Source organism: Cynocephalus volans, chromosome 5 (assembly GCF_027409185.1).
Source record: "Cynocephalus volans isolate mCynVol1 chromosome 5, mCynVol1.pri, whole genome shotgun sequence".
Taxonomy (NCBI): domain Eukaryota; kingdom Metazoa; phylum Chordata; class Mammalia; order Dermoptera; family Cynocephalidae; genus Cynocephalus; species Cynocephalus volans.
The window spans coordinates 4,001,705-4,023,167 of NC_084464.1; the positions used below are offsets into that span (position 1 = coordinate 4,001,705).

The 21,463-nt window shown below is 40.6% G+C and overlaps 1 protein-coding gene across 3 annotated transcripts in view; it reads right to left on the reverse strand.

The window, feature by feature from the left end:
* Nucleotides 1-785: 785 nt before the first annotated feature.
* Nucleotides 786-21,463, reverse strand: part of EXOC2 (exocyst complex component 2) — a 204,394-nt gene continuing 183,716 nt past the window's right edge. For 2 of the 3 annotated variants that reach the window (XM_063096551.1, XM_063096553.1), the window contains 5 exons: nt 14,721-14,776; nt 12,467-12,589; nt 6,469-6,530; nt 4,136-4,195; nt 786-2,376 (listed from right to left, as the gene is read on the reverse strand). In XM_063096551.1, coding sequence (XP_062952621.1) covers nt 2,283-2,376; nt 4,136-4,195; nt 6,469-6,530; nt 12,467-12,589; nt 14,721-14,776 — 395 coding nt within the window. In that variant the 3' untranslated portion in view covers nt 786-2,282. The remainder of the gene's footprint in view (nt 2,377-4,135; nt 4,196-6,468; nt 6,531-12,466; nt 12,590-14,720; nt 14,777-21,463) is intronic. The other variant, XM_063096552.1, reaches the window with a different exon arrangement.

Sequence of the window (21,463 nt, forward strand, 5' to 3'; positions counted from 1 at the left end):
GGAGGACTCTGCATCACCCTGACCTTTTTAATCAGTGGCACCTCTGTTCAGCCATCTCCAAGTCCTGGTGCACTTCTCAGCTGTCTTCCGACCCATGTCATATGCACCCATCTCCTCTTAACCACTAAATTTGTCTTCTGTAACTCAAGTAGCTCTTGAAATCCCCCTTTCTTCCAAGAAGTCCCCTTGACTCGTTGGAACTGTAGTCCTTGAACTGCCTCTTTTGGGTATGGGGTTTTCACGTCTCTACTCTCTACTCTGAGCTATAAAAGAACTTACTTGTTCCGACATTGCTGCCGTTTATGAGCCCCTGGCATTCAGATGCATCCCTGAGCTGCATCTTTGGAGGATGGACGGCAGAAGCATGCTCACTTGGGAGGAAGAGCAGGATATGGTGAAGCAGAGGAGACAAGGGGCCAGACAGCTGTGAGGTGAACACGGGTCCTGCCAAGTACCAGCCTTGTGGTCTTAAGGAGGTCACCAACCCTGCTCTAAGCCCTGATCTCCTCATCTGCGAAATGGACATAACACCACCTAGCCCATAAGGTGGTCCTAAGGCTGCTTGTGGGGATTAAGTGAGGGAATCTAGTACAATACCCAGTACATGATAAACCTCCGAAAAACAGAATAAGCATAACATCTGATAAATGTTGACAACGATTCCACAAATACATGGTGAACCAGAATTTAAGTATTTATTCTGAGTGTTAAAACTAGATATATAAAAAGTTATATAGCTAATAAAAATGTTAAAATAAAGACAGAGAAAAAATGTCAATTACATCTTACATTGAAGACAGATTCTTTATTTGCTGAATGTACTGTACTAGATACTTAAAATAACACAAGCATTCAGATTGCAATTTTGTAATTTAGTTCATAGTCATGTTAGACACAATGGTTAACACACTCAGGAGAGACAATATTCTGCATATTTCTTAACAGCTTTATCAAGCACATTTGTAAAAGATTAATCTTTCACTTCTAGTTACTATGATTTCCCTGCTATACACCAAATGAACAAACACAACATTTCCTTATTTCAAATAATGGGTACTGTATATGGCTATACTGTGCTCTAAAATTACTTATAATAATAAAAACATTAATTTCAGCAATTAAAAAAGCAGGTTCTATGGAAAACTTTGAAAACCCTCACAAGTAGACTACAAAGAGAGAATTACTGTCTTCAGAAGCCAATGGTATGATGGAGTTAGATGGGGGAAGGTGACATGGAGAGAGGTCACAGTGACTGGAACCTGTCCCATGCCTGTCAGGAGTCAGTGCAGGACAGATGTGCATGGCTGATCTACAGCTCGCTCTGCCTGAGGACCAAGGAGCGCCCCGAGTCTCCAGAAATCACAGATGGTGCCAGTGTAGCATTCTTCCAGCTCCCGAGCAAGACACCTCAAAGGGAAAGAGGTGGCAGGAGAAGCAGAGTGCTCAAGGGCAGGAGCAGACAGCACCAGGCAGGAGCGCTGGCTGTTCCCCAGGCCTGGCTGGCACTATAAGGGACACTGGAGACTGCGGCCACCCCAGCAGTGCCTGGGAGCACAGGGCTGCATCCAGACTACACACAGTCAATCTTCAGGAATGTGAAGTGACACCAGCCAAACAAAGAGTGAGCGCGAACAGAAAAAACTACACCGAGAAGGTGCGAAAAATAAAAATCAGACAGAAAAATGCAAAGTTAATTCATGGACATCTGGACCAACAATAATCCACCCCAATCACAACATTTCTTAAATGAGATCACAAATTTGTTTAAAAACACACTTGAACTAGGAGACTTAGGGCTGTTTGTATGAAAAAGGTTTTTAAGTACAGTTTAGGGCAGTTAAAGCTCCAAAGATATCTAAACCTAACTTTGCACTACTCTCTTATCTGTCTCTCCATGAGTCTTGTCAGCTGCTGACACTAGACTCGAAAAGGAGAGACACTGAGAAATGTGTCAGAAGACACCCGTGCCGCCTCAGAAGACTCCTCACAGCACTCACCAGGCAACACTGAGCTAAGAAAAAAATGTGTTTTAAGACATATTTTAAATAGTCACAGAGGACCTAATGAAAAACAAGTACTGCTTGGGCATTTCAAATGAAGGTCATTTGGGCTGAAATAAAAATATACCAACATCTTTCAAAGCTACCAAGCTGGGGGGAAAAAAGAGAGAGAGAGAAATTGGGAACCCAGTGATTTATATACCAAATACCTTTAGGGCACTTAAGAGAATGAACAGTTTCATTACTTGTTATCCTTCTGGACTGCCCTTATTTTGCAGTTATCTATGTCTTCATCGTGGTTGAGGGAACAGCCTGGAAGCAGGTGAGCTGCAAGTGCATACTGTTCTTGAACTTGTTCAGAAGCTCTTCCAGCAGCCTGCAGGGAGATAACACTATTTTACAGCCTGACAGAATGAGGGCTGCCTGACAACCTCACAAGCCAGGCAGGCGAGCCAGCTGCCCAGCTCTGCCTTGCTCCTGCTACTGTCAGAGGCAGCTGAAGAAGTTACTATCTGTGGGTTCTTAACTCAACATTTATATACATATTTATGTTTATCTAAAAAAATCTCCTTCCTGTCCCCCTCCCCTAGATTAGATTCCTCTCTAAAACAGACTAATATTGGGGCCTACCCTTTTTCTTAAATTCACTTTTTTTACTTTTTTTTCACTTAAATTTCCCATCCTCCAGCAAACACTGGCTATTTTCTGACCCTCCAACTTTGCATTTTGTCTTTAACAAACATTGGAGAGTTGAAAGCAGCAAGACAAGCACAGAGGAAGCAGGTTTGATTCTAACTCCACTGGGCAGGTCACTGTGCTGCTTGATACCTCAACTGGTTTCCCCAACTAATACGTTCATATAATTTGGAAGCTAGAAGGGATCCTACAGTTCATTTGGTTCAGGTGAAGCAACCAAGGACTGGGTTTAATGGTACTGAGGCCAGGAGGTTATGCCATGGGCTCTCAACGCTCAATATTAGAGCACTATCCCTACAGCAAATCTAAAATACAGTCCTGACCTGGGACTGTTTCAGGCATCAGTTATTCTCGACTCCCAAACACACTAGCCTCTGGAGCCATGTTCCGCATATTAAAAATGACAGAGATTGTCTCCATCTTTTATCGTAATTATTTTAAAGAAATGAGCAGGGTTCGGAACCAATTCAGAGAGAGGCTGAAAGTTAGTGAGAGAAGAAGGAAGTGAGAAAATGGAAGGAAAAAGGGCTGTCTGTGTGGGCAGTCTGCCCAGCCGCCCACCTGCCCACGCAGGGCCGTGCACAGGGACTATGCCAGCATCACACAGTGGAAGAGCTGGTCCACCACCGTCTTCTAAGTCTCAACCTCATGTGACGTTTCTTCCCGTTAGCCAGCCCCACTGTGCTCTCTGCCCTGCGTGTCCATGACATTCACCTGTGCTAGATCACAGAGCCCAGCACCATGTGCTTCACCCAGTATGCACACCACAAATGTCGTCTGTGGACTGACCAGCCACATGCAGAGGTGGGTGGACTTCAGTCACGGCTGCTGAAGGAGAAAAGATCTCCAGTGTTTCCCCCGCCTCAGCTGAGGGCAGGCTGGGCATTTATGAAATCTGCCTGGCCCAGATTTTTTTCTCAGGTCAGAATTTCCTGTTTTATGAGTAGTAAAGTTTAAACTCAGGTCAAGACCATTAATGTGGTAGTAATGAGATACACACAATTTTATTATGCCATGTGTACCGATCTACTCTTTCTTAACACTTCATGGCTTATAGATCAAAAAGTGTACATCACTGAGCTACTCAAAGAGAAAAAAAATCACTGAGTCCTGCATTTTACTCTGCTGTGCTCTTTTTTACACTATCTTCTTAAGTATATAAGCTAATAATACAGTTTACTGAATAAGTCAAAACGAGCCTTCTTATGACATTTTCTGCACTAGTCATTTAAAATAAGAAAAGAGCTAATTACAGAAGAAAGGTCCTACCTAGTCCTGTCACTTGGAGACAAACAAGCCAGCTGCAGGGGTGATGGGTGCTAGTGAGTACTGCTCTTCCTTAAGTCCAGATCATAACTTTTTTAAAAAAGGGTACTTTTAGGTAACAAAACCTCGTTCCACACACCTCACTGGCTGCTCAGAGCAGCAGGAGGACTTACTTTTTGTCTGCTCCACTCGAGAGCTGAGGCAGGGCTTCCAAGGCCTGTTTGAAGCTGGACCTGGAAAGCAAACAGCAGTGCTCAAGCTGAAACATTCCCTGGTTTTGAGGGGAACCAAGAGCATCACTAAAAAATCCTTAAGCATGTCTTAAATATAAAGAAACCAATGTAAACTAGTGAAGCCAGTGGAAATATAAGAAAAAGTAAAAGTGAAAAGCAACAGAAAAAGTAAAAGTAAAAGTGCGGGCATGCTCACCAAGTGGAGGACTGGCAGGAGCAGGGTCAGAAAACTCAACTGGGAAATGAAACGGAACTTCAGAAGCTAAAGCAGAAGCTGATTTTAAAAAAAAAAGGACGCCACTCATGATAGGTGAGAGCCTAATGTGGGTATGTTTAATTTTTTAAAAGGTCATTTTTCTTTTTTTCAAAACAAAACTGAGCTATAGGTAAAGCAAATATAAGAAAGTAATGAAACTAAACATAAATAGGGATGATCTTGTGGAAGATCACACTATTAGGGATGTTTACAGTATTGATGTGTTAGGGCCTGACTTCCAGCCAATATCTCCTAATTGAACACAGTCTTTACAGGATTTAGCTATTATATTTAAAATTTGTAGGGAAATGGAGAGATGTATACATACTTTAATAATTCAACATCATTTCTTTACATGAAAAAGGTAAAAGGAATGAACTGAAAAACCATCTCTATGGTATGTTTAGCTTTTTCAAATAGAAAGTATCAGAAAAACTACTGAACCCAAAGAAAAACATCCTAAGGGAGATTATTTGGTAATCACTTGTACTGTTCGCTGGAAAATGCTTCTTAACGTCTTATCTCTTCTTTTATGACTGGTTGACTGAGGTGAAAGAATAAATGTAATTATTCTTGACTTTAAGGTGGTCTTTGGTTTTTTACAGTAAGAACGTCCTCACCAATCTTCCAGGAAATAAACTCTTGAGCAACATTTCTCAGACTAGAGCATGTGTCACAGCAGCGTGCAGAGACTGAAAAGTCCCAGCAGAGGCACACGGGGGCTGGGCACCCTCAGCTGCGGCTGGGAGAGGCAGGGTGCGAGAGGGGCAGTTGGCGCCTTCTCAGCGCTCAGCTGGCTCCCCTCTTTCCTGGCGTGGAGGGAAATCACTGCCACTCTCTCCACCGTCATCCTGTTTCTCACAAACCTCTTCTCAACTGATCGAAAGAAATGTGATGCTACGGTCCTTCGTTCTGACACTGTAACGATGAGGAGGAGGCGGGTAAATATTACACCGCCTGTTGTCTGCTGTACGCCAACCGTCTAGAAAGTGACTTGACACACTTCTCATTTAATCCCGTCAAAACCTTGCCCATTATTATCCTTTTATAGATGAGGAACTTCGGCTCTGAGAGGTTTAGCTAGTGGGAAGAAGCAGACAGGCACTTGCACAAAGCACACACCCCAACTGGTGCTTCCAATCTCCCACCCGGCACCTCGTGCGGAGCAGTGACGGCTGGGACGGCTGGGACGGCTGGGACCGGAGGTAAACTAAGGAACATGGGTGCCGTCCAGCAGTGGCTTCTTACCGGACGGGAATGAGAAGCTAACTTCACTTGTTAGGAACAAATTTAAGAAGTCTTTTCAGTTGTAATGATGACAATGAGAGTGAGGGCATAAGCCACATTACCAAATGCTGGAAATGAATGAAGACGTATATTTTCATAGCATTCTTAAACATTTTATTTTCATACTGCTTAGCTTCTCAGATTCATTAATAATTCATACAACCCAGTATTTCCTGGGTGACACTGCCAATGTAGTAAACACTTTTGCATAGGCAAACAGTAGTTCTGTTTCATTTCACCTACTGATATTTCAATGGTAGGAAATCCTGACTTTCATTCAAAACAGCTAAAAAGTATCATCAAATTTCCACTACAAAATTTTTCAGAGAAACCACAAGGCTTCCTCTTATGCTGATATTTACACCACTTGAACTGTCCTTCAGAGTCTGCTATGACAGACTCAATTCCTATCCTCTCCTTTTTTAAAGAAGTATGTAATACTCTGCTATATTATTTATGAGACTAATATTTACTGGTAGTGAATGAAAAACAAAGTTATATTAAACCCCTTTCCTTCATATTCTGCTACAAAGAAGCAGGCTTGAGAGTCATTGGATTATTGTGGATTTATGATTTTTAGCTAAAAAATTGATCGATATGTAAACTTTATCACATCACAAATTCATGAGTGTTTACTCTGATCAGTTATCTTTACAAAGGATATAACACACTCGTGAAACCACCTTCGTTTTCAATAAAGCACTCAGAACCACAGCAGTTGGCATCTTACCTGCTCTCAGGTGTCAGATAAACGGCCACAGTATCCCTCAAAGCACAGATTTCAAGTTTTGCCTGAAGATGAGAAAAGCACAAAGTGACAACCGGAAAATGTGGTGATTATCAACTGTAAATGAGCACTGTCCAGCCTGCTGATTGCAAGGCAGACTGGGCACAGGACCGCCACCGTGACTATTAGTCATGAACATTTTCTAAAACAGCCTACAGAAACTGGCTATGATAGCACTTCCACCTACCAAACATTAAACTAAAAATTAAACTGCGACTGTGTGAAGGCAGGGAGCTGGACACCTTGAGGTGAAAAGTGCAGACTGTGCAATGATTTTCCAGCAATCTATATTTACTATCTAACCAGTGATTTTTCTCCTAGTATGGTTTGAGAGGAAGGAAACTGTGAAGCACTTCCCTGGCAGGTCCGTTCCCCCAGAGCTGAGGACAGGACATGGCTTTGGTCCTCACACCTGGGCCCTGCCAGGCACACTGCCTCAATCTCAAAGGAGACTAAGCCCTACAGAGTCAATACGATCCCTACTAAACTCACAGCTGCCTTTTTTTAAAAAAATGGAAATTGACAGGTTGATCCTAAAATTAATGCGGAAATGCAAGGGACCCAGAGACCCAGAACGGCCAAAACAATCTTCAAAAAGAATAACACATTTGGAGGACTCAAACTTTCTGATTTCAAACTTGCTACAAAGCTACAATAATCAAGACAGTGTGGTACTGGCATATGGACAGACATCTAAATCAATGGAGTCCAGAAATAAGCCCTGATATTTATGATTTTCAACAAAGGTGCCAAGACCCTTCACTGAGGAAAGAACAGTCTCTTCAACAAACGCTGCAAGGACAACTGGGTATCCACATGCAAAAGAATAAAGTTGAATTCCTTCCTTAATAAGAAAAGTGAACTCCAAATGGATCACACACCTAAATGCAAGAGATAAAACTATGAATCTCTTGGAAGAAAACAGGAATAAACTTTTGTTACCTTGGGCTACACAAGCCTTCTTAGAAATAATGTCAAAAGTATAAGCAACGAAAAGAAAATATAAATAGATTGTACTTCATCAAAATTAAAAACTACTTTGCTCCAAAGGATACACCATAGAGAAAGTGAAAAGACAACTCACGGAATGAGATACCACGTCCTACCACCTAGGATGGCTATAATCAATGAGACAGACAATGCAAGTATTGGTGAGGATGTGGGGAAATTGGAACCCTCAAAAATTGCTGGTGAGAATGTAAAATGGTGCAGCCACTTTGGAAAACAGTGTGGCAGTTCCTCAAAATATTAAACGTATGACATAACTTATGACCCAGAAATTCTAATCTTCAGTACATACTCAAGAAAAATAAAAACACACAAAATAAAAACATATGTCCACACAAAAGCTTATACACAAATGTTCACAGAAGCATTCTTTACATTGGCCAAAATGTGTTATAAACCCAAATGTCCATCAGCTGATGGATGTGGTATATTTACACGATAAAATACTACTGATCCATAAAAAGGAATGAAGTACTGGCACATGCTACACACGGAAGACCCCTGAAACAGGATGCTAAGTGAAAGAAGCCAGGTGCAGAGGCAGTATGTATGACTCCATTTATATAAATTTTCAGAACTGACAAATCATGGAGATGGAAAGCCAAAGGATGGTTGTCCATAGCAGGGAAGGGGAGGTTGGGAGGAAAATGGTCAGGGACTGCTAATGAGTCTGGGATTTCTTTTTGGGGGGATAAAATGTTCTAAATTTGAATAATGGTAATGATGGGACGACTTTGTGGATATACGAAAAATCACTGAATTGTTTATTCTTTTTATATATAGTAGGCAAATTGTATGGCATGTGAAATACATCTGCACAAAACTTTTAAGAAAAAAGAACTAACCTAAAGCCTTCACTTCTATGTAAGTTTGCAGAGGTGTGGTCTGACATACCAATTGGGTTTCCCTGGAGCTCTGGAACAGCCTCAGGTGATGAGAACCTTATCCATGCACTTTATTCTTTGATGCAGGTGCCCACAGTGAGTGGGACGCTCAGGAGAGCATTTAAAAGACACAGACTTTATTCTCAAGGAGTGCATAAAACAGAAAACCATGACAAAAGACATAGCTCTTTACATTACAGTTAACATTTCTAATTAACTGCAATCTCATCTAGATAAAAGCTGATTTATATCAGATACATATATTCAGTGACTTTTTGTTTGGAAAGCAGTTTGGTTTCACTTTTCAGTGCTTTAAAAGCCTGAAAAATGGTTTGTAACCAGAAAACATATGTATGACAATTTCTGTCTCTATTGTTTGTATCCTAGCAAAAGTTAAAAACAGATCTACAAGGAATATATCAAAGAGAAAAAATAAGGAGAATTTTTAGCTGAATATCTTAGGAGAAATTTTAAATCACTGTAAAACTAATCTTCAGGTACGAATTTTATTCAGTCAAAATGACTGGGTATTTTAATTAACCTATGTGGTTATTTATGTAATACATATAAAACTCTAACCCAGAGAATGTCATGCTAAAAGATGAGCCAAACTGTCACCTCCTCCTCTCTACACTGGTTTTCAGGAAGGTTCTGGAGATTGGCACTTATGTCAGTGACTATTACAGGTGAAGCTGCAGTCCCTCTCAGGGTTACCTACGCCCAAAAGAAAGCTCTAAGAGTCATTGCCAATGGGAGAGGGGAAGGTTGGGGTACAGACTCACTTGAATTTTTTCAAAATATACATGCCCATGCAGTCCTTAGGAGGTATCTAGACTCCTGGAAATTGGGGCAGTTACGGTAGCCAGGAGTCTCTTGGACATTTGTATACCAAGGAAGTTCTCCAGCTTCTTCTGATACCTCTTCCACCCTCTCCCTGCTAGCTCTGCGAGGGGGGATGTGGCCATCAGGTACAGGGGCTACAGAGGTAACTTGAGGAGAGGGCAGATTTTTGTTATAACTCCAAGACTGCCAAGACCCACAGTAGCTACTGTAACTTCCTTTTAATTCACCATCAGTATTACACAATTTACATTACTGATGTCTGGTTATAGAACTGTTATAATAATCATGACCTTCCAACTTAAACTACAATATCGAAGGTCTGATAAATCAAATTTTTAGAGAAAAGTGGTAGCCAACAGAAATAACAGCAGGCATTCTTGTAACAGATTTCCCCCTAACCAAATTAACAGATGCTTTCCTTTCCTTTTTTCCCCAATATTTTATTATAAAAATTTTCAAATATATGGGGACTTTGAAAGAATTTTACAGTGAATACCAGTAAAATTACCATTTTAAATCAAAACCTACCATTAACATTTACTCGCATGATCACCTATCTACCCATCAGTCCATCGTATTGTTATGATATACTTCAGCATACACATGGACTAGAGTGAACTATTTGTGTCAGTTCTTTTTTTGAGTTAGAATTTACACGCTACCCAATGCACAAGTCTCCAAGTGCACCATTTGATGAGTTTTGACCAATAATGGAAACCCATAAAAGGTAAAAGGCAAAGGACCACCTCCCTATGAAACTCCACTGTGTCTCTCCCTAGCTAATCCTAACCACCAGGAGGAAATCACTGTTCTGAGTTTCTCCAGCACAGATTAGTTTCATCTGTTCTAGAAGTTCATGTCAGTGAAACCCACACAGCATCTGCCTGTTTTTGTGTAAGGCTTCCTTTATTCAGCATAATGCTCCCAACATTCATCCATGCTGTACCAGCAGTTTGTCCTTCTTAGTGTTCAATAGTGTTTGGTTGTATGAATATACTACAGTTGTCTGTTTATTCTACTGATGGATGCCTGGGTTATTATGAATAAAACTGCTATGAACATTCTTACACATTTTCTTCAAGGGCAGATGTTTTCAGTTCTAGCCATAACTACAACTGGAATAGCTGGGTCATAGGATACGTGTACGTTTAGCTGTAAAAGAAACTGCAAGACCTTTTCCCAAAGCAGTTGTCTTATTTTACATTCCCAACAATGTGTGACAGCTCCAGTTCCTCCACATTCTTGCTAACATCTGGTATTGCCAGTCTTTAATTTTCTTTACCATGGTGGATGTGTGATGGTACCTTATTGTAGTGTTAATTTTCGTTTCCCTGAAAACTAATGATGTTGACCGTCCTTTCATGTGCTGACTGGCCATTCCAATTCTTTCAGAAATCTATTATACGCATGCTAGACCTTTTGACATTGTCCTGGGAGTCCCTGGAGCTCTGTTTAGTTTTCCTACAATTATTCTTTTCTCTGTTCTTCATATTGAATAATCGCTATTGGTCTATAAGTTAACTGAGTTTTTTCTTTGTCCTTTCCACTCTGCTATTATTCATATACTGTATTTTTCCTTTCCAGAATTCCCACTTAATTGCTTTTTTTAAGAGTTTCTATTTCTCTGCTGAGATTTCCCAGCTATTGACTCATTCTGAGCATGATCTCCTTTGCATCACTGAACACAGCTGCTTTAAAATCCTTGACTGCTAATTCCAACAACTGGACCATCTAAAGGTTGGCCTCAGCTGATTATCTTTTCTATTAAGAACAGGTCATGTTTTTCTGTTTTGTTTGTGCATTTCAATTAACTTTCAATTAAATTAAATTTGTATCCTGGACACTGTGAATGTTACATTGTGGAGACTCTGCATTCTGTAATATGCCTCTGAGGAGTGTTGATTTTTGTTTTGCTTTAGCAAGCAATTAACATATTTGGACTCAGACTGAAAACTCTTGGCTATCGGGCGGCAGCAGTTCAGTTCTTAATGCAGTTCTTCTAGCCTTAGCTGGGCTGGCTGGAGTGGTGTTTGACCATGCACGTCTATTTAAGGGGCGGCCAGAGATTAAGGCAGTGTACACACAGAATTTGTGGCACATGTTCTCTACTCTCTGATACCTCCCTTACTTCTCTCTAGTTGTGGCCGTCCCAAAGCCTCTTCTTCAAGCCAGAAAAGCAACAGGTTTTATAGCAGAGTTTAGGCAACTCTGGACCTGCCTTTAGGCTAAACTCCATAAAAAGTGCAGAATTCACCCAAGTGCCATTTCTTCCAGAATCTGCCCACTAACAGTAGTTCTCTGGTGTGATCAGGTGTTTTTATTTTTTAAATTTTCAAATTTTTAAAATTTCAGATATTATTCAAGTTTTCAGTTGTTATCTGTGGAGGGGTGGCCTGATAGGGGCTTCCTCAGCCATTACTGGAGGCAGAACTGCCACTGCTTTTTAACACACTCACAATGCTCCCAGTATATGGAGCCTCTCGGGTAGGAGGTCACTGTCCCACACGCCTGCATACCTTGGCTCCTACAACTGCCATAAAAGTGCATACCAAGGGCCGACCCCGTGGTGCACTTGGGAGAGTGCGGCGCTGGGAGCGCAGCAGTGCTCCCGCCGCGGGTTCAGATCCTATATAAGGATGGCCGGTGCACTCACTGGCTGAGCACAGTGCGGCCGGTCACAAAAATGACAAAGAAAAAAAAGAAAAGAATAAAGGGCATATTTAAAAAAAAAAAAAAAAAGTGCATACCAAAAATCAACTGGTTTACCACAGTTATATTTGGTCTTGTAATCACGTAAATTGAATAACTAGGACATGAGAGTCAATGAGACAGGAGTACACAGAGATAGCTATTTGCTGTTTCTATGCAAAGCGCACTGAATGCTTTGAAAAGACTTATTAAAATAAGTTGCTAAAAATTTCCTGTGGAATTGAATGTAGTGAAGACAACCGTAAAATGAAGAGAGAAATAAAAATCTGGAGGAATCTGCATTCAGATAATTTCACAAGAGTTTTTAGGGTCTTGTTCTACTTTAAAGAAACAGAAGCTCTGGAATTCGCAAACAACACATCATAGGTATGGTTCATGCAAAGAAGATGAAGTGCACCTCTGATCAGCAGACCCATTACAAAACCTGTCTGCATATCCTAAGACTGGCATGGGAGGCAAGAGTTGAAGTCCAACACAGAACCGAGCAACTCTGGTACCTGCAATGCTCCGTTCCTGCTGAAGGAGGAAACACACTGCATCAGTCGACTCAGCTCCTCGGAGACCGCTTCCACCACCTTGGCTAGGACCCGAACCACCAGTTCTCTGGAAATAGTGAACACCTGATGGAAGGTTTGAATAAGAAGAAATGAGGCACTATGAGGATTTTTCCTGGCTTGAATTTGTTAAAAACAAAGTAACACACAAAACAAAAAAACCCACAGGTCTTTTAAGTCATATTTTTAAAAGACCAAAGTTATGAAAGAAAGGAAGATACAGACTTATATTTAAATTGTATTAACTGATGAACAAAAAAAAAAAACAATTTTTTTAATAAATACAATATTGGTAAACACAAATTTGAAAGGCATTGTTGATATTGAAAAACTAAAAAATTTTTTGAAAATTTCTTCTTCCTCTTGTCCCTTTCACAAGAAAGAAACATGATTTCTAAAGAAGAAATTATAGAAATAAAAACATACTGTGGTCAATGTTTTACCACAATTGAAACAAAATTACTGAATCTGACTCTCCTAGAATGTGATAGACACCATTTCATACTGGGCACACTACTCTGTACTGGACAACGAACCCTGTGATTTTACTACATGCTATACTAAATATACATATTCTTTTCATTTGACATACAATATTATTTTCAAACTTTAATGTCTGACACTTTGAAACGACAGTTATTACATTTGCAGATTCAGTGAATCATTTCATTCTCCTGATTTATAAATTAAAATAAATTGTATTTTCTGTTTTAGCTTTTCCTTTTTTCAGATTGAGCCACTAATACTAAACCTTTAGGTCAACCCAAAAATAACTCAAGTGTTCAAAAAATTTTTCGGCAATTTAAGATAATGTGGCAAACAGTAAATAGTAAATATTATGAATAAAATTCTTTCAGTCATTGGGCTAAACTAAACGGGGTTTGAAAAGCCTAATATTTACAAATAACGTCACGGTTATTGACGGACGTTAATAAAAGCTCCCTCACTAGGAAGCAGCATCATTGCACCGGCCCCCACTTATTTCACGGGCCCTCTGCCTGCCCACCACAGAGATGCTTCCGCTGACTGACAATCTCATTTTATGCTCTAATTTTATGGGAAGCTAACGGAACAAGAATAGCATTTTTATATTTTTGACAAAATCATGGTTAAAAATATTATTGCTTATACTGAAAAGATCTATGTGATAAATTCCTGCCTGAGTTAAATCATATAAAACCTTTATTTTTATAGAGGCATTTATATGCTTCCTTTTTACTAAGAAGTGAAGACTGTAACATACTATATTTTTCTTTCTGCTCTAGGTGCTTCATATTTACAGCCACATAAATTTGGGAACCAGGAAGCATTACCTTTGTTTTCTTTGGTCACTCTTGTGTGTCAGCTTTAATTATCCATGTTTTTTCAGTTTACCTTGGTGGCCTCAGATACTTTTGAATGTGGGAGGTGGCATAAACCTAAAAGCACCTATACTGGGTGCACACAGCCTAAGAGGCACTCGAGCAACAGTGGGAATTATCTCATGGGGCCCTCTCTCTCTCTGCCCCCTTGTCTCTGGTCCCGCATCCGTCTGTGAGCCATAGCCAGGCTACTGTGAAATTACTGCAGGAAGAGCAGTCATCACAGTGGTGATTGTGGTGGAAGCCGCCATCTCTTCTTTCAGTGTTCCTCGGAAGAGTCCTCCCGCCAGGACGTCAGCTAAGGATGGGGCTTGAGATGACGGAACTTAAAGCAAGGGCGGGTCTTTGCATGACCCAGAAGCACCGCATCTACAGCTCCTGAGCCAACCCTGACAGGAAAGCAGGCATCCGCTTCCCACTTTCTGCCATCTTTCTAAGAAGCCTCTACCTTTCTGGAATCCTAACCACTATGTGAGACCACACTGCTACACGAATGAGACACCAATGCTAATTTGTATACTGGCTAAAAAGAGGTTAATGAATTTTACAAGATAAGAGAATTAACATTCTCTAAAGAAAAAACATCCTCTCAATCCATCTTCTCTTTACTTTTCAAATATTAATTAATTCAGTTTTAATTATCAGAAAAAACATACACAATTTCAGAAAAAGAGTCATAGTTAAATATGCACACATGAGAAAGCTGAGTTGTGTTTCATTTACACCCAAGATACATTCTGAAGGGAAAAAAAGACCACCATAAAAACCCTCAAATTTGCCTCTTTCTTCTTTTTTCAGTTATCCATATCTCTTAGGAACATGTAATGATAGCTTACCTCAGCATGCACAGCAATTATGTTCACCAATGCTTCTTTTAAATAGTTTCTGACACCTGAAATCAAGACAGGGGAGGGAAAAAGGAATTTAATGGGAACACAAGCTGTCCCCCTCCCCTGCTGGCACCACTGTGTGCTGTGCCCTGCCTCAGAGTGTTCTGCAGAGAAACAGAACGTAACACCACCACTGTCTATTTCTTTTTGAGAACCAAATGGTGAAAGGACTATTTTCATACAGGTCAAAAAACAAAACAAAACAAACAAACAAATGAGCAGAAAAAAAGTTTAGAGCTTTCCTTCCTTGATTTTCACTTCTGTCACTGTTGATGCCACCTGTAAGGTTAGTCGGCCTCAAAATTAAAATGTAAAAAAGTCCTTCAATGTCTTCACAAATATTCATAAAAACATATACATATATTCATACAAACAATAACAGACAAAATGCAGAGGACAGAGGAAGGATGTTAAACAAAGCTTATAAAACTTATGTCAAATGTCTATTATAGCATTTTACTTCCAAAGGTGAAAATTGTTATGCAGAATGACTATTTCGATTTTCAAAAAATCACTTTTAGGAAAAACTTCTTACAGAACCACACTGAATCTGATTCTGTAAAGCAAGTTAAAGATTAGACAAAATAAGCAATTTTAGATTTTAGGTACAGGATTAATGAACATTTCACTCCAAAACAGGTATGCACAAGATAAAAGAGTGCCCCATTTCAAAACCTACTAGCTGTGTCCTCTGGCAAGAAGACTGACCCTCAGTATTCCTACCTCCCTAGTGCACATGACAATTGCTCCTGGCTTGTAGGGTGTGTGAAGGTTGCAGGAGGTAATGCACGCAGTAGGTCCTGTTATACACAGTGCTCAGGAAGAGCTTTCGTTATCACTATTTTGCAAGAACAACAATGTAAAAACAAAATGCTGCTTTATTGTAATTCCAAAACAATTACTTTCACTTAGAGTGGAATATTTCAGAACGCCTCCTGGAATTAACTGCACACACTGTATTGCAAAATTGTGGATGTTAATGGTGATGACATTAAGAATGATCTTCTCCTAGCATGTCATCCACACCATTGATTATTTAGAAAAGTTGAGACAGAGATGAAGAACTATAATTAACTTTTTGAACTAGCTGGTATACATAAGTGCATTTTCTTTTGAGGAGCCAACTTCAAACACATTTCTTTGGGATATGAAGGTCCAGGTGTTGTAAGTTCTATGTTGCTGATCAAACAGCTGAGAAAGCTGAGTGAAGACCAATTAAATGGAATCCAGAAATTAATCAATTCTTCCTGAGAAAAAGATAATTATAAGGTCAAAAGTCTTATCTGTGAGGCAGGAGAGGGGAGCACAAGGAGCCTGTTGTAAGTGAAAGTGAAAGCAGCTCACTTGTGTTCCTGCAAGAGGAAAGCCCCGCCACAGAGACCGCGCCAGGCTGCTCCCCTGCAGGCCTTGCCGAGCACCCCCAGTGTGCACACCGCCTCTGTGCTCAGGCCTGGAGCCTTCTACCTGCAACCCTGTGTGAGACCAGCTCCCACATAGCCGTACACATATGTGACACATAGTTACTAAAAATATAAGCACAACATTAGACCATTGAGGCTCTGAAGAACTGAGTCCTCTGCCTTTGGTGAAAACCCGGGTCCTATCAACGCTACTCAGAACAAATGTCAGGAGTCTGGGTTCCAATAATGTAGCAATGACGACTAGAAGTGAGAAGACAGTTTTAACTTCTGAAATTCTTCAGTGTAAAAGAGAAGAGTGGGGTCAGAGTGCTGACTAAAATGCACAAAATTAAACTTTAAATGAAGCAAGACAGTGCCACATGGTCAGGGACAGTGAGCTATCAACTCAGCTCCCACTGTGACCCTGGAAGGAAAAACATTTCCTGGCAAGAACCCTTCAGATAAGCCACTACTAATAAAATACCCTGTAAAAGAGATACATCTACATTACTCAATACAGTTCTAAAGACAAAGCTGTAAAGAGTAAGGACTCTGTTGGTAGAAAATTTGAAAAAAGAATTCAAGCTCTCACTTTAGGTTGATGCAGGTTTCACATGGGCAATATATCATAAAGAGCACACAACCTTAACTTCGGACAAGTAAGGACATTTTGTATTTCTCAGAGATTTTGTCGTTATGAATAGGAAAATAAGAAAATAATGACCTCTATTTTTGGACAAAACAAGGAAAAACGGCTTAAAGGGGTAAGTGGTAATACTGGAAAAAGAGAACAGAAAAATCTGTGTCCTAGGGAGGTACAGAAATAGAGCTCCAAGTCAAACCACATGTCAGGCCTGCAAGGTTCAAAGTCAGTGTGAAACTGAACACATCAGAAAAGGGTTCGAGGTGGAGCTCGGGTGGAGTAAACACTATGTGCATGCTGGAATTACAAATTAACAAATAAACATTTAAAACATATAAACATAAATAAACCATTGACTGACTCTCTGCAAAAAACTACCCATTGTGCTGAATACATAAGCAGGTTTTTTTTTTTTGCCTAGTGGGTTGAAATTGTTGCTAGTTCTAAGGGAATGGCTAAAAGTTACTATTCAACATAAATTTATTGAGCTGCTACTACACAGTGAACGGCATTAGGCACACGTCAGAGGTAGTCAGGCACTGGACCCTTCAGGTAGAATATGCATATGTGCCCAATACATATAAGACCCCAACGTGCTTAGTTACTACAAGTTCAGCCGTTATTTACCGGTGTTCATACGTGTGTCTAAGTTGAATGGAGCAAATATGTGCAGGATGGCTATATGAAAGGGTTTTATACTGTGAAAAAAGTCTTTGCACTCCAATGTAACATAATCTGTGAAACGTTTAGTTGCTGTCTTTATTTTGTGAGGTTTTTAAATAGTTACAGAATAGTATTTGGGGAGGGTGGGGAAAGCCAGGGCAAAGGGCCAAGATGGTGTCAGTGGCCGTGGACAGGAAAGTGATCCAATGTCTGTGGCCTCCCAGCTGAGAGCTTGGGTTCCTTTGTCTGCTCTCTCCATCTGCAGCTGAGTGGCAGCCTCCTGGCCTTCCCTGCCCACCGCCCTCCTGCATGCTCTCAGAGGTCCATGGTGACACTTGAAGACATGATGCTCTGACAGACCTCTTGGCTTTAACTGTCTATGGAGTTTTCTGTTTTAAAATGCTGCTCAAAATCCAACTATGGAAGGACACTGGTTCTTTCCAAAACCTGTGCCTATTACAGCCTGTGGCAGGACAGATGCTGGGGCCACCCGGCCCCCGCTACCCATGGCACTGACGGCAGACACAGCTGGCCAGCAGGAGTGATGTGCTGTGCTGACTGGACCGAGCGAAATGTGGAAGCCACGGCAAAAGCACGGAGATCCCAATGCTGAGAGCTGACTGGGGCCAGAATGGGGCTTGGGAACATGAGGCTGGGTCTCGCCTGTGGCCTTTCCCTTCAAGCAAAGGTCAGATAAAGAGGGCGGCACCAGGGAAGACCTGGAGCTGCAGAGGAGAGCCGAGCACACATCTGCTGCCACCGTGGCTGACGCCTCGTGGGGGGTTCAGGAGGCTTCAAAGGACCCCAGCCGTGGCGCCTAAGAGCAGGACCAGAATCCGATGTTTGGTTATAGCACTATTTTCAAAAGGTCACAGTGACTGTGACAAAGGGACCATACTGTAGTCAATTTTGGTGGTATATGTTGCTTCTCGTCCCACTACATCTCATTTTAATTTTAATATTATTAACATTAATGGTTGATAACTACTGTTAAGTTCCCTGAGGTGTCAGAAAGAACAACTAGGACCTAAATTCTGGCTTTCCGATACACTAACTATATGATCGCAGACAACCCAGTTCACGGCTCAGACAACTGCCTACAGTGTGAGCTGGAGAGATGACAACATCTGTTTTCCTGACACATTGTTATGAAAATGTAATATACATTTATTCCCTCAGACATCCCTTGTGAATCTATGTGGTACATGAAAGTGAGCACAGCACATGAGACCCCTGCCCTAACAGAGCTTAGAGTTTAATGTGATGGGTGTTTTGTCAATTCTCAAGTAGTGCACAAATTTCAGGTGCTATTTTTTAAAACAAAGTTATAAGCGGGTGGCTAAAAGACACGATGACTAGGAAACACGTGCTATATGAGTTTGACAGTATAATCCTGTCGTGACTTGTCACCTAGTTGCAGCAATACAAGGAATCGCCCAACAGTTCAATTTGCATATAAGAACATGACAACAGCAAACGACCAGACACAACATCAAATGTCACTGTGATGCACTATAACTGGAAAGATTAGTCTTTGACAGTACTCTTTTTTACTAGTTTCACACAGAATTCTTTGGCAATTGAAATTTTAGGAGAACTCTTATCACACTTGGTGCTGTTCTGAAGAGAAGGCTGAACACCCCATGTCAATGATGGGTAGGGAAGACCTTGTTCCTGTGGTGACACCTGAGCCATGGCCTGAACAAAGAGGAGGGTGGACACTGGCAGAAGCAGACTGCAAGCTCAAATACTCACACTACTTACTGCTCTGATTTGTGGCTTTCTCCTTTAAACAACAGAGACAAGACTTATTAAAAGAATAACATTTTTAAGAGGCTAAGGCCACATCTGCCAGACAGTGGCGGTAGACACACAGGAGGTGTTATGACTGGTTCCAACCACCACAGACCCCCCGTGTTCCCATCCTCTTGGGACACTGTGTCCCCATCCTCTTAGGATACTGTGTCCCCAACTGTAACGGCTCCACCTGTACTTGTACGACTACTTGATTAATATCTATCTCCCTACTGGACTGTAAACTCCACAAACCTAGGGACCATCTGCCATTTTCCTTATCTCTGTATCCTCAACACCTATCAGAGAGGCTGGCACATAGTGGACATTCAAAACATACACATGCATGAAGGACTAAAAGAAGGCAAAGGCTGTGTATGTCTGTCTTGCTCACTACTAAGTTCTTAGGACTTAACCATCTAAATAAATTGATAAGTGAATAAAGCCATCAGAGAAAAACATAAATTTATGTAGGATTCTATTAATATTCACAGTCAAAAGATACTGGAATCATCCACTAAAAATGTTAAGTGCCCTGGTTTACAGCACGCATCTAGGATTTAGGAAAACAAGGATAGTCTTCTTGAGATTAAGCATCAGGATCTATTTGAAAAACACAATTTGAATAAACAAAGTATAGCAGGACAGAATATTGCTGAGGCTAAATCTACTTGCTTTCCAAACAGGCTTTATTTTTCTAGCTATATACTTAAGCTAATAACTTATTCCAAATAATAAACCATTAAGTACATGCTGAATACACCCTATACAGCAGACACTTAGGAAGATGCCCAGATATATCAGAATATAATGGACACTCAATAAATGCATTAGAAAACCTGGGTTGTAGTCTGCACGCCAACAGTATTGGGCCATAAAATGGCAAATTTATGGTACAGACACTCTTAGGTAAGGAATCATCAATGCGGACAGTGTGCACAGGAAAAATAAGGCAAACTGACTTGCTTCTTAAAGTTACAGACAAATGCTACATTATTATAATGTAGTAATAAGTACTGTTTTTTAAAAAGGTTCCCCTTAGATAAACCCCCACAACTTTCCATGTTAATTAAGCCAGGGAATAAGAAACAGCTTCTAAGCATTTACAATATGTATCTTCTATACTCTCTGAATATGAAATTAGAATGTGTCATGATATTTGACAGAAAAAGTGTCCCCACCCACACAGTATCAACCTAGACTATCATTTAGCAATTAATCTAGTAGCCCAATGTGGAAATTCCCCATGGCAAAAACAAAGTTCATCTCTACTCTGAGCAAGGACTTGTAGGCTGCTTCTTCAAGGGAGGGCTTCCTGTAAGTCAGCTGTACAGCTGAACACCTCCAACAACGAAGGCCTTGTTTTCATACACCAAAATGGAAAGAAGCGTTCTTTCTTGGTATATTTGCCACTTTCTTCTTTTAGTCAAGTAGGGAAGCCATTTGATTTTATAAGAGGCACTCTACTATAAACATTTATGGAGTACCGCTTATTATTACATGCCAGGCACTATTCCAGGTGCTGGGGGACACAGCAGTGACTGAACACACACTCACAAACACAAACAAAGCTCCTCCCCTCACAAGGCTTATATTCTAGAGGATACACACCCACACTTACTAAAACAGACGACCATGCTGCACATGGGAGACAGAAGCCTGACATCAGCTCCACAAAGCACAAGAAAGCAACTGCATGAAATACAACTGCTCAGGCAACCATCAAACCCACACTGGCAAAGACAGTGCTTCTCTTCGACGAGGAGCCTCAGCACCATTTGGGAAAAATTACCCCTTACGTGGTGAAAGGACGCTGGTGTTCCTTTTGTGCCAGTCTCACGGCCACAACCCTTAGCAGTTACAATAGGTAGCGTGCAGCTGTATACTGGGATGACCTGGATTTAAATTTTAGCTGGAAAATCGGTTAATTCATTTGAACTTCAGCTTTTCTTTGATGTACGGAAAAATGCTTTATAAATTAAAAAGCGTTATGCAGGCAGATTTGATTCTTGTTATTAAAAATTTGGACAAATTGCTAGGCAGACCTCTATAGAGAATGTCCACATCAAACAAAAGAATATTGAACATTTTGGATTGATCAAGCTTTTATTCTTTTTATTTTGAAAATTAAAATATTAAATGCTCATTAAAAAGAAATAAGACACAGAGGGATAAGTTTACATAATAAA